At 40.8% G+C, this 19,405-nt stretch overlaps 1 protein-coding gene across 1 annotated transcript; it reads left to right on the top strand.

Annotated features, from left to right (window-relative positions):
• Window positions 1-2,448: 2,448 nt before the first annotated feature.
• Window positions 2,449-15,940, top strand: LOC125896735 (jun dimerization protein 2-like). Its single transcript, XM_049589576.1, has 5 exons — window positions 2,449-2,599; window positions 3,872-3,924; window positions 12,724-12,941; window positions 14,648-14,752; window positions 15,015-15,940. Exons 3-5 carry the CDS (start codon window positions 12,747-12,749, stop codon window positions 15,204-15,206), a joined length of 492 nt encoding a protein of 163 aa, XP_049445533.1. The 5' UTR covers window positions 2,449-2,599; window positions 3,872-3,924; window positions 12,724-12,746; the 3' UTR covers window positions 15,207-15,940.
• Window positions 15,941-19,405: the final 3,465 nt, after the last annotated feature.

The following is a 19,405-nucleotide window of genomic DNA, read 5'->3' as shown; positions in this document are numbered from 1 at the left end:
ACATCTCTTTATTGTAGTTTTATGTTTTTTTTCTAATCATTTTGAGTCTTCTCCTGGTCGACACGTGTTAATTTGAACGACCTCATGTCCATGTAATGTGCTTTAAACAGACAATTTGTTCTGTAAGCCCAAACAAGTGGGATGTAGTTACCCCTGCCCACACTAGAGGGAAGCACCAGGAAGACACAGGCAGTTTCTGGAACTTTCTGGAACCAGAAACAAATGATTATATCCATGTGTGTTTTACTTTAGCTTTAGTTATTATGTGTTATGAATAAAGTAACAGCTTTATTAAGGAGAGATTACATAAAATAAAATTGGATTGCACAGCAGCCAAAGCTACATGTGCAAATACCCTGAAAGATTTACTGCATTACTCAGGCATTAAACTTCCTCTGCCACCTGAAATAATAAGATTTTAGCTCTTTCAGAATTTGTCTGAGGAAAGTAAGGGTGGGTGGCTCCTTAAGTCTTGCAATTCTGTGTAAGAGCCACAATTAAAATAAATCTGCACAAATACCTTAATGCAGCTTTGAGGGCCAAGTGACCTTTGCGTACAGGATAAAAAAAAATGAAGTGATATATATTTTGGCATAACAACTTTTTTCAGTTCTGTCCTTAAGTTTTTGCCTTTGCAACAAAAATCAAAGTTTTACAAGTTGAAAGGCAAAAAGCCAGGAGATTAAACGGGAAGTCATGACTCCTCTCTTCATTGGAAAATAAAAATTAGTTTTGAGAAGCTGTTGTGGGCTGTTGATAAAATCCCTGTAAGAGCCTGAGTGGCCAGTTTCCTTATTCTTGGGTTCTGCAATTATTCAACATATTAAACATCACTGAAAGTAACAAGGCTCAAAGCCACATCCTTCCCTGTACTGAAATAATCACGAATAGTCTGTTCTCATGGATTAAAATGCCAAAACAACTAATAATGCTAATGCTGACCTGGAGGTCCTCACACCCCTGGACATTACAAGATAAATGACGGGTCACTATATGATTTTTTGCTAATTTCTTGAAAAATACCTGATATTATTACAGTCCTTCAAGTGAAACAATCTGAGAAAGTAAAATTACTCTTGGACCATATATTGTGAGGAGTTACAAGTCGATACTGATTTGTTTAGGGCATCACAAGCAAAAAACGTTGGGAGCAGTGGCACACTAAGTCCTCCAAGTGCACTCAGATTTCTTGCACCAAATGGAATTAATACCCTTATTACAAGTAAAAAAACAACAACAGATGTCACACATGGATTTAGTGTTGTCATAAATGTTGATTTATTGATGCATATCTATTCTGAACTAATTTTTTGCAGCAGTATTGATACTTGTCACAGCTGCATTTTCTCTACCTCTCAATTTTCAATGCAGACATTCTGTGGTTATCTGCTACTACCCAAGAAAATAAAAGTGGTCTTTGTCATGTTATAGCGTTGTTTTATTTATCTTTTGATTAAAAAAATATGAAACTATATGCCCTAAATGTAAATTTTTCCCCCGGGGTATCAAAAATGGTATTGAATATTGATATATTTTTAAGGTATTTTATCGAAGTTTGATCCACTATTTGTATTCGACTTCCATTACAATACTGTATTAAAGGCAGTAGTGCAAAGCAACTACATGCATTTACTAAAGTACTGCACTTAAGTACAATTTTAAGATACATAAACTTTAATTGAGTATTTCTATTTTATGCTATACTTTATACGTCCAGTTCACAACATTTCAGAGAGAAATATTTATATACTTAGACACAATATAGCTATAAGATTTAACAAATAAAACACATGATGATGCAGTACCTTATTATTAAACTCACCAGCAGCGCTTTAAGTATCTAAAATTGGCTGCACATTGACAACATACAACATTAAGTAATAATATTTGATGATATCATGTATTACTAATAATATAACACTCTAAGGAAGAGTTTTTGCATTATTTTGACACTATAAGGACATTTAATTCTGTATTTTTACTTTAGTAACATTGTCATGCAGGATTTTTACATGAAATTGAGTTTTTTGACACTTTGGAACTTCACTACTTTTCCTTAAGGATCTGAATACTGATACCAATAGATGTATTTACTTCTCAAACCAGATGTCATGATGATTATAGATACATATGATAACATGTTACAGTCTAAATAAGTCACCAATTAGACTGATATACTTATAAAGCAATGAATTTTCCCACCCCCACCCCCTGTCACATAAAACACCTGCAGCTAAGTCAAGTGTGTGTGTGTTTATAGCCATAACTTTATTTATTGACCCATTTATGGCCGCGGGCGTGTATTTACTTCCATGTCTCTCCTCCTCAGCTTAAACTTTCCTATCCTCCAGTAGTGTGTGTATGTTATTTGGTTGCTAGGGGTGGAGCAAACAAACCTCTGTGTCTTCAGCCCTCCTCTTACATTATTTTCATCCATGCTTACGTCTGGGACAGCAGTTCCGCATTCCTGAGCCCTCACAGACAAGACCAGTACTTAAACGGGCTGATGCAACGGCTTCACTTAGTCCCAAAACCTACATCCGACTCCTCACTCCCGCACCGTCACCTCTATTACTGCGGATTTTTGGACGCACAACAGGTAAGACTGTGTGTGATCCGTCGAGCTAGGCTGCCATTGTTTTATCCTCTCTTTGCTTTTGTGCTAGTAGTTAGCTTAATGTTGGTGCGAGCTTCATGTATTTGCATATTTTCTGCACTTTTTCTCACCACGTTGTAGAGACCCAACACGCTGGGGTTTGTTTGTCAGTATTTGTATCACTTTATATTAAAACATAAGGATGTATTCTTTATTTAATTACTGTGAAAAAGTCAGAGGTTTTAATAGTTTTAAAGTTTTCCGAGCTCCCACCGCAGGAGTCAGTTTGTTGCCACAACCGTTAAAAACGATGTTGTTACAACTGTTGTAGCAACTGTCGCCTAACAGCTCGTTATTTACGGAGCCGTTAGCTAAATTACACAGCAGCTAGTGTCGGACTGGAGGTATTTTCATCTCGGGAGTCTTAATTTCAGTGTTGCTAAACAGGAGAAGTGTCGGTTAGCCCTGTGAAGACATTATGTAACGCTACACACGCCGCGCACTGGGGGGTTTCTACGTAACTGCAAGCTAAGCTAGTCTGGTGCACCAAACTGCACTGAGTAAGTAACGTTTTTTAACTTTAACATTAAATAAATACATGAATAAACATTGTCCATCCTGTACAGTCATGTCATTTATCAAGACCGTTGTAACGTTAAATTCGGCTATCTCTACCAGTCCATTTACCTTTTTATAACACTTCACTTGAGAGTTAACTCTTTGCATGACACACAGCAAGCTAATAATACCAGTTGAGATAGCAGTGTGTCTCTGTTGGTGTGGATGGAGAAATAATCAGGGCTGCACATATCATTATTTCTATTATCAATTAATTGATCTATACCCATCACAATTTTCCAGAGCCCAAGGTGATATCCTCAGATAGTTTGTTTGTCACAATAACCACAAATATATTAGATTTCAATGGCATGAGATAGGAAAAATGAAGAAAATACTCACATTTGACAAACAGGAAACAGAGAATCACAGGTGTAAATTTGGGGGGGGGAGTCAGTATCAGACAGACATTTGCACCATAAATGGATGCAGAAAAAGCACAAATTGGTGCAGAAAACTTCTCCAGAATGCAGGAGTTAATTGTTTGATGCTTTAACTGCTCATATGCTCCCTCCTCCTAACTTGAAACAAAACCGAAGCCCCTGCAGATAGTGTTTGCTACTTTTGCACGCTAATATGTGACTATTAAAACTGCTCATTTCAGCTCTCATGCAAATACTTATACTACAAATAGTAATACATATTTCCTTTCTGCAGCGTCCAAACACAGTTGCATCATTGACAGAAGACGACTGACAAGTTTCCTCTGAGTAAGTACTGCATATTTAAAACAACTAAAGATTGTATTAATCAGGGATGCTCTCTGGAGTATTTCCTTCAGCTGCATGAAAAAAACAACAACTTTTTTTGGCATAGCTGTTTCACCTTGAAACATAAGTGATGTAAATGAAGTGTGAAGTTTATTTGGCAGCATGAGAGTACAGCAAAGAATGTGCGCTCAGATTTGTAATCTTTGCTTTGGCCCATCACGGTGCACATGCTCTGTAACAGCTCTGGATAAAGGAAACTCTGTGTGTGTGTGTGTGTGTGTGTGAAGGTGCGTGCAGGCCTCACAAGTGAATTTGCATACTAGAAACAGACTCCAATATTACACTTCTTCCTGATCACCACAGTGGTTCTTTGTTCTCCCTGTGCTGCTGCTTATATCATACTTTTGTGCACATCGGGGCCATTGATTTACACTTTGCTGTGTAACAGAAACTCTATGTAGGCCAGAGGTAGCTTCAGTTATCTGCCCTTGTTGGCCTGAAGGTTAAAGGCCAATCATGGAATGGGAAATATGATGGGCAGGGGTGGATCATGTGCATTTGAGTGGGCTTGTGACTTGCAAGTTCATAGGTTCACTGTTTTCCTATATAGTGAGTGCATGCTCCTCAGCTGGTGCAGTGCAACTACGTGCCATGCAGGGGAAACTATTTGTGTTCTTTATATATGCGTTTGCCTTTGTGTCTTTATCTGTGTTTGCGTGTGTCTGAGTGAACGGAGGGTTTAAATGCCCCAGCGCCTGCCCAGGCACATCCGTAGGATGGTTTCTGCATAAATGGAACGCTGCAGTGGATTAATGGGGAAGGGCTGGCGAGCCGACAAGCAGCGCAAGGCCGACAGGGCTGAGAGGCTGGACGTGGGCGCACAGGGTTTATTTTAAGTAGAAATGCCTTCCAGTGCGTCTCTGGAGAGCTGGAATTGCCAAGCTGCACCCCAGTACACTGAATAGACAGCAGACGCATTGCAGGCGAGCGAGCCAACTATGCAACAGCTAGGCTCAATGATACTAATACTAATGCTGGGGGAGCAGCTATTCGCTGCTGTGTGTATCACATTATCAGTATCACATTGTAGTCTCCATAAGCCTTTCCACATGGTTTGTGAAAACAGTGTGTCAGGACAGACTGGATGTGCACTGTGGAAGCAAACACCCAAACGTCCAAAGGTGTAACCGAGAGAAGAGACATTAAAGCCAGTGCTTTTTTCTTAGAAAAAGAGCTCAGTAAAAGCTCCTTCACGTAGTTATGGTTTCCAGATTTCCTGAATTTCTTTTGGACTTGAAGCCAGTTTTCTCTGTTTGCAAAAGAAACAGTCTTGTCACTAAATGTCGACCTAAATATTGACAACAGCCTTAACAGCCTTTGAGATGAACAAAAGGATTTGAACACAGCACGGTGCAGACAGTGAGGCTTGTTTAGTCAGAGCAAGCGTATGCTTGACGTGGGGCAGATGAGGAAATATCAGAGGACAAAGTATGAAACGGCATTAAAGTGACAACCACACGTTACATAACGGTGATTGCTTCAACAGGCGGTATTAAATCTGATTTTCTGGACTTGGTTGGCCAATATCTTATTGTCAGGGATTGCACATAACTTGCCTTGGATTTGTCACAGACGTAAAGTCCATACATTTGAAATGGCTTTTGTCTGCATTTTGTATTTTGATTCATTTAATCCGTGTCTGAGCCAAACCAAAGCTCAGAGCCATGCAAAGTCTAATCCTGACTTACAACGTGGAGAGAAAAATAGTAACAATATAATAATTCAACCAGGACCACCCAGATGCAGAATATAGATGTGTGACTGTTTGAATGGCTGGAGCAGGCCAAGCAGGAATCCAGCCAATGATCACACAGTAATGTTTGAATGAAGGCAGCCACAGTCTTCATGCCTTGTGCATATCTGCAGGTGCTTTGTGTTTCAATTTGCCCTGAAAAATGTTTCATTCTTAGGCTGAAGTCTACGATAAAATAGAGTTAAAGGAGCAGTGTGTAGGATTTAGCAGCATCTAGCGTTGAGGCCTGGAGATTGCAACCAGCTGAAACTTCTCCTGTGTGACAAATGTGAACTCCCGGTTAGGATTCCTGCAGTGTTCACAGTTCATGAGTTGTTTTTTTAGCAGGAGCAAAATTATCTGCAGAGGTATCTTTCTCTTAAAATGAATAGACTCGGTGAGACACAGAATAAAACAGTTTCACGATACAAATCAGTTTCTGAAAGGCTTTTTGGCTTGTCGCAGACGGGCTGCTAGCCCAGCTCTTGCTAATATCTGCTCACCTTTCTTCTCTGATAACTTAAGATCCAGACGTTCAGGAGGTTTATACCAGGAGCCAAATTATCCACGGAGGTCTCCCCCTGTCCAAAACAAACAGACCCTGTGATTTAAAGACGCAAAACACAGAATAAAGCAGTTTCACATTAAAAATCTGTTCCGTTTCTAACACCGTTCGCCTCGTCTTGGAACAGCTAACTATGGTGGTCAATGCAAAAACTTGGCCCTATCTAGAGCTAGTTTGGTTTGTCCGGTCTGGGCTACTGTAGAAACATGGTGATGCAACATGGCGGACTCCTTTCATGAGGACCTGCTCCCTATGTAGATATAAACAGCTCATTCGATGGTAAAAAAACCCACAACAATTCTTATTTTCAGGTGATTATACACTTAATATTACATACTTATTATATTAAATGCTAATATTAAATTCAATTTCTGCCAACATATCCCACCTAAATCCTCCACACTGGACCTTTAAACTACCTGCTCTCCTGTGTAATTTCATTGATAACCTCTGCATGCACTGGACTCCAGATTGCTCACTGCTGAGGCATCCAATCTGTAATTGTGAGGGGGAAATTAAGCTCGCTCATTACCGCTGCAGCTGAGGGTCTCATCATCATTGACAATATTGCAAGGTTAAATGTTCATAATTGCATCAAATTGCTTTGGGAAGGTTTAGTCATCTTCGCAAGAGCGATTTTGAAAGGTTCCCTCTATCTGCGGCAGCTGTTTGGCCTATAAGAACAGCCAAAAGAGAAATGAAAGCCGAAATGAAAAGATATCCTATTTTCTGTTGCGATAATCACTTCCACTCCCACACACTATCACCCCTGAGTTTAATGGCCAGAGATGACCGCAGCATGATCAGAACAACAGACATTATTGGGGAGTCTCTTCCCCTTCTCGTGCCTGTGTCTTGTCCCTCCAATGATAATATAATGAGGGGTTGGAGGAATGTTTATACTGTATATTTGGACTGTCCCGTCCTCGAGAAAGAGCCAGTGCCAAATTCCCTGGTTTCCTCAGAGGATTGCGAAAGGCTGTAACTCAACACACACAGCCTGACTGAGTGCAGACGGTAATGATGATCGCCGAGACCTTGGCCAGCGATTGAGAGAGCATGCCTTGGCCCGAGCCTTTGCGCTCATTGTTCATTTTTCAGCGCTCGTGTGGAGTTAGAGCCGAAGAGGCTGTTTGCAAGAGTTTTGCAAGATGCTGGTGTGTGGGCCATGCAAGGCCGTATTAGTCCCAAAATTAGACTTTTAATAAAGTGCGCTGACAAAAAGTGGTCAAATAGCATCTTGGAAAGTGTGCACGTCTTTCCCGTAACACCATGATCCAGTGATTTAAAGTTAAGTAGTCTGGCAGCACAGAGATGTAACTTGGGTCTCCGGCAAAGAGAAATTAGCAAATACTTTTGATTCTGGCTGTCAATCACTAAAATGATTGCGCTGGTAAAGGTTAGCTCCTTTTTAAAAAAGAAGCAGTATATAAAGGTAATGAGTAGACTTTAAAAAAAAACCTTGTAACCCCCCACCCCTCTCCTTCACTGTCTCTATAGGGGATGAGGATAATAGGGCCTCCAGTCGTGCTGCTGGCTATTGGTAAGGGGCTGAATTCCACCGTACTGCTAATTGCTCTCAGGAATGACTCAGGAAATGGACACATTTGGTCGAGCTGAAGACAGATAGAGTGTGTGAGCAAAGAAACCAGCGTATTGTAGATATATATATGTGTAGGACACACTGAATGCCTGCACATTACATATAGGAACCTCACATGCACACGCACCCTTCACACACACCTCCAGCTATCTACGGCTCACATGCAGTCAGATTAGTTTTGGACCGAAGCCAGAATGTGTCGAGTACGGTCCTATATATTTCATAACTAATACATGACATTTCCGCTCCCCGCCCTTGGCTTCGGCTCGTCTCCTCTCAGTTTGCCCTGAGAGGCAGCGGAGCCGGGCTGTGTAGGTGTCTTTGTTTGAGACTAGTGTGGGCCTAAAAGCTGTGGCACTGGCTGTTCTGCTCGACTGCAAAAGCACAGTGACGGCGTTGCATCATCAAACGCTGACCACTAATCCTCGGCTGCAGGCTGCTGCTGCTGACAGAAAAAAAAAGAAAAAAATACCCCTCTTTTGAAAATGTAAAAATCACTTTGACTCATGCTTTTGGGTATAATTACGCAGTGTGAGGCATGCATCAGCAAACTTTCCCTGTGCTGTACAGATGAGACTTCTGTACGGTTTCGTGTCTCGAGGCTTGACGGGCTGTTGAGTTTGCGAGGGGGATTTCGAGACACTTGTGTGGCAGGTTGAAAGAGACGGAGGAGCTTAAACATAAACTTGTACTCAACTTAAAAGTCATGTTGAACTCAAAAGTGAGGCGCGTCGAGAGTCTGCTGTGTGTCGGAGTTTACAAGCGTACTATTAATCGTCTGGAATGGTGTGTAACTCACTTTTATGTGTCATAATTGAAGGTGTCTTGCTTCAGACATCATTTCACATTTGTTTTGGAGGCCCTCTGGCAAAACTACCTCTGTGGGTTCTTTTGATTTGTGCGATCTGATGTCATGCAGACAAATATGAGGTTTATGTATGTTTATATACAGAAGTATTTCTGCACCTATGTGTGTATGTGTGTGTGTGTGGAGGTCTAGTCTCAGCTGCATGCTTCAACATGCCTGATGGAATGGGGGCTTTCCTTGCAATACGTCTGACTGATCAGGCTTGCATTACAGTGCACAGCATAGAAGCCCGTCTGATAGACATAAAATATGATTACTCCTGAACCGACTTATTTTTCTAGTATCAATTTCCACTGAAAAAATGTGTTTGTCCACGACGGGCCTAATCTGAGTCTGTAAACCGGTCCCGAGTGTCTGGCCAACTTGGATATTGGACTCCATTTTGGCTCTGAAAGCGATTTGCTCAGTCATTCCTAATGGGCGCTTCAGTTCCTGTGGCTGTTCTCTCAGCCCGTGAGTTAGTTCACATCGCATCTTTTGAATTCCAGCAGTTGTTGGTCAGCAATGAGCAATGAAAGGAAAAGAAACCATGGCCTACTCTTTTGTCACAAATCATCAGGTCTGATGTGAAACTTGGAGCTTAATCTAATAGTCTAAAGACTTTATAGTAAACGTAGTGGCTTAGTCACTTCAGCCCAGCGATTTATACTATTGTCTGGCTATTATTCGAGAGCTCTCTCGCTCTCATTCACCCTGGATTAGCTGCCATATGGTTTCCCTTGTTCTTAGACAGCCTCTCTGCAGAAAGAGAAGGCCTTGGCACCTTCCAGTCCTCCACTTCTCCTGGGAGTTTGACAGAGAGGGAATTTTGTCTGAGAGAGATTTTTACCAGGGCTGTCTTGTTCTTTTCCTCTCCAGCAAAAACAACAGGCTGCTGCCAAGTGCAGTGTAAATGGGAGTATACATACAGTGGGAAAGAGGGAGGGAGGGAGAGAAAGAGGGAGGGGGGGGGGGGCAGTTGAGATTTAAATAATAAAATGCCTCATTGGACACTGGCTCCACACAGCAACTTGTCCTTGGAGCGAATAAATCATGCAGACTGGAGGTGGTAAGGAACAGGTCAAAAGTAATGTGGAGATGTGACAGACTCTTGACAGTTAATGTACTGTAATACTAGCAGGGTGGCCGCGGGTCCTTAGAAACTCTTTCAATGTCTTAAATTCACATTTGTGAATAAAAGGCCTTAAAAAGTATTAAATTGACTTAAAGTCAGATTGAGTGGGTCTTAATGTTTTTTAGTCATGTCACCGCAAGATTCTCTGGTGTTGGTGCTGTGGGAAACATCATTTTAACAGGAGGGAAACGCTGTTCAACATGAGAACAGACTTTGACACAACACCTGTATGCACACAGTACTCCTATTTTCACTCCTTCTACGCATTAAGATATCGCAATCAGTCTGCATAGTTAAAACTAACACCTTTGTTTGTAGTTTATTGCTTCTGTGTAAGCACATAGAGTAGCCTATCAACAGGAAAGAGCTGGAAAGAGTATATTTTTATTTTTGGCGTGTATTTCCAGTTTTTGAAGTGGGGCTGTATGGGGTACTTATCCATAGACAGTATATTACATACAGTACAATAGATGTCAGATCACGCCCCCTAGTTTGGAGAAGCAGGCTGAAGCTAAACATGGAAGCTAAACAACCTGCTGTGGAGGGGTCAGCAACAAAATTACTTTTAGCCACCTAAAAAAGTCCCTCCTAAAAAAAAAAAAGAGAGAGATCAGTTTAAGTATACACTATATTTAGAATATTTTCACTTCTTTACCTTGACGACAGACAGCGATTTATGGCGGGAAAATGGAGCAGTTTGTGTAGTTGTGTGACTTTGGCATTGAAAAGGGTTGGTTCAGATTCACTAAAGTCACACAACAAAACAGACTAACTGATCGAGGCAGAACTGAAGCCGCTAATAGCTCCCCTGTCAGAACAGGCTGTCTGTGTCAAGGTAAAGCAGTGAAAATACTCTTTAATATAGTGTATTTTGTTGGTTACCCCCATCCACAGCAGTACATTGCTGAGCTTTAGTGTCAGACTTAAGTCTGCTTCTCCAAAACTGGGGGCATGCTGACTGACATCCACTGTATGCAATACATTGACTATGGATAAGTTTCCCATACAATCCCACTTCAAAAACTCTGATCTATCCATTTAAATTCCATTTAAAGTTGTATTAAAATGTCCTAAAATATCTTAAATGTAACTTATTTTTACCTGCAGACAACCTTTACTTGATTAATATTTGAATTTTATATGTTACATGCAACATTCTGCCCCTGATTGCTCAACCTAGAAGTTTAAACGAGAGTAGGATAAATAAATTTGAAGGACTATGTGACAGATTTCCTATCTCAGTCTTCACTGCTTAGCAGAGAAGCGTCATATTGCGCCTCAGAATTCCCTCTTGCTAAAAGTGGGCTGATTTGGTTTCCACCGTGCTCGACAGTAAACTCCAGTCCGACTGTAAAAACACTTGAAGACCAGCCCATAAGCAGGGTGGAGTACATTAGAATAGAGTTACATAACCTTGTTTTTTTTCAGTCACCTCCTCTATGACTTTTGTAATAGAGCAAGTCTTTCAGCCCCCAAAGAAAGAAAAACTTGGTTTAACTTCCAATACAGTCGGCCTGTCAGCTAGTCACCCACCAGCAAAGTCAGCTGTTTCCGCAGTGCCTCACAATACTTGTCTTTGTTGGTTCCACATGAGAGGGGCTTTGTTCAGTTTGTGCCCAACCTGTGGCAGTTCAGCTGCGGCCCAAAACTCAGGAGGCAAATGTGACTTAAGGTGTTAATGTAGAACTCACTCTGATATCATCAAGTAGCTATGGGTTTAATCCTTGTGGACATTTTGTCAGAGGGCCAAAGTTATTGAAGTATCAGTGATTCAGTTTTCAAATTTATTTGCATTTCTACAGAAACACTGAACATGAGGAGAAACAATTTCTTGTCAGACTTTTCTGAAATCCAGTGGTCTCGCTCTGCTTCTCCTCGGAGATTGCAGGGATGGGCAGGGTACAGTCGGCTCATGTTTCACTGTTCCCATCTGTAACATTTGTTTTTTATTTGGCCATCAGAAGTTTTCCAAGTCTCGGTTCTTACAGTAATTAGAGAGACGTCTTAATTCTTCAGCCACTTCCTTTAGGCCTGCACAAGTTCTCCTTTTTTCTCCCCTCTGTCCCTCATTCCTCGCTGATTACATTAAAAAGTGCTGCGGTCAATCCCTCCAAACGACCCAAAATTGTTGAAAGAGGGCGGCAGTGGAATGCATGAGCGTTACCCGCTCTGTTTTGACATGACTGCTTTTGATATCCTTTGAATCCCTTGTACGAAAACCGAGTGAACGTTCAAGATGAAAACCACAGTAAATTATCAGAAGCGTACATGTAGGAGATGGCCCTGGGTTTATGTGATCATGCCGGAGGGGTTTCATGGCTTCCCATTGCATGTGAAACTACAAAGATGAGTATGTAGCTGCTGACAGTGTGAAGTTTGTTTTTTCACCGGCTGCTGACTAAGAAGATAACACAGCTGTCAAAGCTGTCAACGTCTGAACACATTCTTGGAAACAGCAACCCATATTTAGATAAATGTTTGATGACAAGGACAGAAGACGGTAAATTAATCTTTTTGTGGATGGAATGCCAGCGCTATAAGATCACAATAAGGATAAAAGATACTGTCAGAAGGCTGCAATACAACAATGGAAGAAGGATATTAAAGTATGGCTTATGTTACAACTGGAGAATGAAAAAGAAAATCCCTTCAAAGATCCCCCCAGAATGCAGAAAAGAATGATCTATACTATGAACTATGTGCAATAAGAGATAGGAAATGTAAAAGCCATGTGTACACTTCTCTTTCCACTGTATGTACTAAAGAAGTTGCTTTAAACAGTTACTGTCAGCGAGTTCATTTTAGGTTCAGTTCTCCTGTCCTAATCGTTCCCTTCCTCTTTTCTCTCTCCCCACAGCGGCGGTGGTGGCCGTGTCGGACATGATGCCGGGACAGATACCTGACCCTTCGCTGGCGGCAGGCTCCCTGCCCTGCCTGGGCCCGCTGGCGGGCATCTCGGCCACCACACTCACTGACCAGCTCAAGCTGGCCGACTTCCGCCAGCTGGGTACTATGCTGTCCCCGCTGCATTTCCTGGGGAGGCTGGGGAAGAGGCCGCTGGCCATCAAGACAGAGGTGAGGAGGAAGAGAAAAGAGGAAACAGTGTAGGAGGAGGGTGTGAGATTGATTTACATGGAGTCAGAGGGCAGAAACAAGAAGGAGGGTGTTACATTCAGGATGTTTCTAAGCTTTCTATGTAGGGCTGGGCGATTTGGAGAAAATCAGATATCACCATTTTTTTGACCATATACTTTGATATTAATATTGCAACAAAATTGTAGGCTTGACTTTTGATGCTTTCATAAAGTATTTACACAATGAAACATTTGAACAGTCATCAGCAATGTGGATATAATGACTAAGTGCGGAAAAGCAAACAATGAAACAGCTGGAACAGTCTGGTAAATTCATGCAGTTACATCACTTTACTGTAATTCAGCCTTTAAATCCAAGAAAAGACAACACTTACTACATTACAATATCCAAATTCTAAGCCGATATCTAGTCTCATATCAAGATATATATATAATACTGTTAAAATGCGCAGCCCTACTTATATCAAGGCAGGTCTTTAACATTTTCTTCCAAAATTACATCATTACATCATCAAAAATTACATCTCCAGCTAACGTTTGTCAGTAAAGAACCAAATGATTCATTTCAGTATCACACGCACTGCATTCTGATTTATGTTCTTAACCTCAAGTGATGGAAAGAAAAGAAATGAAGCTGTTTAGATGACTAAAAGTGATTTCATATTCTGGTGCCAGTTGCTCTGTAACAGTGTTTCCACAATGAAAATTACATTTAAGTGTCCTGACATCAAGCTTGATGATATAAAATACTGTCTCTCCAACTATAAAACATGAATGTGGTTGTGGATGCATTGGTTATGGGGCCCTGTGATTTTAAATTTTAGGACTGAACAATGAAATTATTCTACGTGAATGTAAAAAGTAGAATAAAGTGATAGTGTATACAGTATAAGGGAATGAAATTGGTAATACTTGAGTTGACTTTTGCCCCCCTTTACAGCAAGAATTACTGTAGAGGTTGCACAACGTAGTTTTTTCCTCATCTAGGGAATCACTACCACAGAGTGCTGCAGGGGTGACATTTTCTTTGTTAACATTGCCCTGAGTCCTTCGACAAAACGCCAGTGGCATTTTTCCATTGGATTCTTGATTACTGCAGGATAAAGCTCAGTGGCAAACAAGTTTATGATACTTACATGTTTGTTCAGCAAGATAATGTTCACAAATTAACACCACTTTTATCATTCTTAAATCCTAAATGCAATTCCCAGAAGTAAAAAGCTAACATTAGGCTCTAAACGACCAACACTTCAGTTGCATGTCTTAATGTCGCCACCATAAAGACAGGCTGTAAAGCCTTGTTTGTTGTAATGACATTCTTAAGTCTCAGTGAGCCGCTGGTTAGCAGCTGCCTTTCTTAAGTAGGCTAAAAGCTTCAAAAGTCACATTAGGGTATTTACTGGCGTATTTTACGTCGCAGGACAAACCGTGAAAGTCTCGTAAGCTTGTGTTAACGACAGACCTTATTTAAGGCATCAAACCAAAAACCCATTAAAAAACCCTGACTTCAAGATGAGGAAACCACACATGCAAAACGCTAACTCATGTCCATGCTTAAGGACTCCAGCAGCACTCTGTTGGTTGTAGATTTATGTAATTTTGAAAGTAACTATCTTGCCTTTTTTTCATATAAAGTAAACCCATACAATGCCTGTTCCTCATATTAACACCTCATTGTGTTTGTAGATGGATGAAGACGAGGAAAGGAGGAAACGGAGACGAGAGAAAAACAAGGTAGCAGCAGCCAGATGCCGAAACAAAAAGAAGGAACGGACTGACTTCCTTCAAAGGGTGAGTTAATGACACAGCGTTGCATACTGATGAGCTGAGGCAAAGCAGCTCAGAGTGTTGGCCAAGAATAGCCTGACTTCAGTCAACCTGAACAGCTGATTTAAATCATACAACCCCAATGCAATCAGGCTAATACAACACTGCAGCTGCACAAGTTAAAGTCAGAGTTTTCAGAAGTCATAAAAACTGACAAGATTAATGACTTAAAGTACTCTGAACAATGTATCTGTCCAGTGGTATCTAATTCAACATCTCCGTCCAGGAATCGGAGCGTCTGGAGATGGTGAACTCGGACCTGAAGGCCCAGATCGAGGAGCTCCGTCTGGAGAGGCAGCAGCTAATGGTGATGCTCAATCTCCACCGGCCCACCTGCATCGTGAGGACCGACAGCGTCAAAACACCCGAGAGCGAGGCCAACCCCCTGCTGGAGCAGCTGTCCACCGACGCCAAATGAAAACCAGGAAACCAGGGACGTGGAGTCCCTGACGCCCAAACTAGCACCACCATGGCAGCCATTTAAGTGAAAACACAACTGCCAATACATTTCTAAACAAGCACTTGAGCTCCACGCTGAAGACTTTATGGAGACTCTGCCCAAAGACCTGAGGTTGTAGGGCTTCCTTAGTACTGCTACATGAGCTGGCTCTGTCCATTGGAAGACTGGAAATACCCAGTTTCATCTCCGCATTAAGTGTTGTTGTTGACACCCGCTGTGCCTAGTTGTTACTTCAACCATCTCTACATAAAGGGACCAATGGAAACAGTAGAGTACGACTGGAAACAACGCTGAGGAAACACACTAATATCAATATGGTGCTCTGTTACAAAAGCCCTGAGTAGATTGTGTGGCATTGTTTCGATGCAGACGCCCACAAAGGCTTAGTGTTCTGCAGTTTTCCTTTGTATGCTAGCTGAAATATACAGGTGTAGAGTTTTTAGAATACAATACTCAATACAAGTACACCAGACAGAGTAGAGGTTTTTTTGTTTTTGTTTTTGTAATGTTGATTTCTATAGCCTGCCTCGACGATGGCAGATACCGGTTGATCCGATTTGTGGTGACGCTGGCGTCATGAAGAGCACATATACACAAAATGTTTACACCCTCGTTTTTTGGACTTGTCTGTCCATTATTGTACTTGTTTTATACTGCTTTGTATACATAAACATATATGAAATGCTTGTCAATCACTTGATGTGATTTTGTCTTTTCAATCTTTCCAGTCTGCGTCTGTCATGTTGCGCTGTCAAACAGCTGTGAAAACAAGCAGAAACCTTTTTCAGCTGAGCAGTATTTCAATGTCTGTTCTGGACCTGTATCTGCTACTTATGACTCTGTTACCCTGAATAGATTAAATTTTATTTTCTAACTACAACAAAGACCATGTCCTACTTTTTATATTAAAAAAAAAAAAAAAAAAAAAAAAAAAAAACTCCGTCAGACGTGCAATATCTCAAGTTTCTCCCAGTTCCTCATGGTCATGACTATCAACTATCAAGTGACAAGACGTTGTGAAATCAAGTTTTCTTTAGCTGAGGCACGTTGCCAAAAATAAGGGTTTTACTTTCATTCTCAAAACTCAGCAATCATGCGCCATGATTATTATGGTTCCTTTTGTTCAGGGCTCAGCAGGCATTTGTAAACTTGACCACATACAGCTCCAATTGTTGCCCCTCAGTGGTTACCAAATTTTACAGTTTATTTTAAGATGTTGCTAGTTTATTTAAGACTACCTTAATGCACCCTAGTTGTTAAAATAATTGTTGACTCATAACTTGCGTTTTGATTTCACCCTCACATATTTAAATCTTTATTTCTTTAAAGAACTTACAGTTAAAAGAACCCTGAGTAGCATTGTTTTTAGTTTTTGTTACACAATAGAGGAGACTGGGGTTGGCTGGCACACTTCCCTCTCTTCCCCATTTCTGTGGCGCAATTTATTATAATATTCCAACAAGCTGCAAAACAAAGTTTACGATCTCAGCTATAAATAAATATGTTTTAATGTACACAAATGTTTTCTAAAATTGGGTAATTCATGATTGAAGTCATATTGTCCATTTGTGCCAACCAGCCTCATTACTGGATTGGTTGGCACATGTATTGTTACAAAAAAAAAAGAAGAAACCAGGGCGCCCTCTAGTGCACCTGGTTAGAGTGTGCACCCCATTTAGCTTGAGTCCGCAGCAGCAGCAGCAGCAGCACAGGGGCATCTATGGCCCCTTTGCTACACGTCATCCCCTCTTTCTCCCTCTTTTCCTATCTAAAACCGTCCTATCAATACAGGCATAAATGCCCACAAACATAATCTTGAAAAAGCAATTCACCAGTAGGACTGTCTGATTACTTTTGCCACTGGCCATTTAAAATAATTATAATTAACTTACACATTAACTAAAGTAGTTAATAATCTCTCAAATAACCCAACCAAATATACATTAGCTTAACACATGCCTTCCAACCCCCAAATCATAATACAACCAACCACGCTCACATTTTACCCAACTGTGATAAAATTGTTAGGCAGCTACCACCACCCATCACAGATGTTCAAATCTGACACCAAAATGTAGCCTATTCCCTTGATCTATTAAGTAGAAGCAGTGTTGTGAAGGTTACTTTGAAATATAGTAGGTCACAGATAACTAGTTCCCTGTTAAAAATGTAATAAGCAATGTAACTAATTACATTTGATTACTTTTCTAACAAATGTATTAAACTGTGCTGTAAACCTGAAAAATAGTCTATGTCACAAGAAGGCAATCCTGCACAGTGAAAAGATGCAAAGCAGCAGAATGAATGTTATGTTCTACTTCTAAAGTTCTTAGCAAAAATAAATTCAGATGCAACCACTTTGTTACCATCAATATTTTGATCAGTATCTGTAATTCACATAACATGTAACTAGTTACTCCCTGACACTGACTAGGAGTAACACATCTCCAATAACTATCTAAAACAATTTTATGATGCATTTAGTCCATGGGCCACTTTTTTCCTTCCAGACTACAAAACTGAAATGCTTCCCTCAAATAGCCAGTGACTTTCAGACAATTTAAGATAGTAGATGAGTGCAGGTCAAAAAAAAAAAAAAAAATACTAATACTAATTACTACTATAATGCAATAAAAATCATTGCTGAAGGAGGAACACTAGAACCAGCTGTGTTGTACTGTAGTGAGTGTCTCTCAGCTCAGACTGCGGTCAACAGCTCCATCTAGTGGATCATTTTGTGAACTGCACGATTTACAGTAGACCTGGTAAATCAATTAGACTTCACAATACTGATTTATATTCGGTCAGTTTACTGTAAAAGTAAATGCAATGAACGATCTCCCCCAGTTATTTATTGTTTTTTCTTCCTTTTTCATTTTTCATCCGTATTTTCCTTCGACAATTTGACCTATCTAACAACAACCGTTGGTTACCTGTTTTAAACGTTCGTCTTTTTTTTTTTTTTTTTTTAACACGTTAATATTACACTTCATAAAATGGCTAAACTCGCTCATTCTGGCTGCTGTTTTAGTTATTCTGAATATCAAAGGAATTTTTACACGCCTATTAAAATGAAATGTAAATGTTTGTTTGAAATACCGATCCTAATTATTTTTATATTGACCGTAAAGACGTTGGTCTGCTCTAACGGTCACCTGCGTCATTTTGGTCGACGAAATAACGCTAATGGTTAGCTAGAAGCTAACTGTTCCTCGCTTTAATTGGAACATAACTTTGAGGCTCCAACCAAAGTCATGTTAACTACTGTGAACTCTTTAACTCGATATAAATTCTGTTTTAGTTGTGTCATACCGTGTTTCCACACTGTTTCGGCTGTAAGGAGGTCAAGGAGGAGCAGCAAGAGGAAGAGGAGCAGCAGTCAAGCCGAGGCCAGATGGAGGACAAGGGGAGGCCAACCCAGGGTCAGGAGGGCGACGGTGGTGATGAGTGGGATACTGACCTGGAAACAGACAGTAGAGACCATACTGTAATAATAATAATGATGTATAGTCGTCACTCACCTCGCCTCACTTCCTCATTTCCCCTTGTTTTGTTCCCGTCAGTGGTCGGGACCTTTCCATCTGAACCACTATGCTATGGGCCTCAAGTAAGGCAGCATCAATCCCTTCAGTTAGTTTATACACTGCTCCAAAAAAAAAAAAAAAAAAAAGAGAAAAGTTAATCGTCACAGTTTAATAACAAGTCAATTAAACTTCAGGGGTATCAACCTGTCCATTTAGGAAGCACAAGTGATTGTGAATCAGTGTCACCTGCTTTGGTGCAAATCAAAGTGACAACAAGTGCAACAAAGAGGCAAAAACAAGACAACCCCCAAAAAGGGGATGGTTTTACATGTGGTGGCCACAGACAGTTGCTCTCTCCTTATCCTTCCTGACTGATTCTTCTCTAGTTTGGTGTTCTGCTAGTGTCCTCGTCACTCCTGGTAGCATGAGGCGGTACCTGCAGCCCAGTTAGGTTACACAGGTTGTCCAGCTCCTCCAGGATGGCACATGTTCCATAATCCATCCATAATGACCACTTTGGCGGTGGGTCAGTGATGGTCTGGGGAGGCATATCTTTGGAGGGTCACAAAGACCTCCATGTCATAGCCAACGGTAACCTGACTGCTGTTAGGTAGCGGGATGAAATCATCAGAG

Source organism: Epinephelus fuscoguttatus, linkage group LG11, assembly GCF_011397635.1.
Source record: "Epinephelus fuscoguttatus linkage group LG11, E.fuscoguttatus.final_Chr_v1".
NCBI classification, from domain to species: domain Eukaryota; kingdom Metazoa; phylum Chordata; class Actinopteri; order Perciformes; family Serranidae; genus Epinephelus; species Epinephelus fuscoguttatus.
Note: the sequence above shows the minus strand (reverse complement) of the source record. Positions and strands in the feature narration are given on the sequence as shown.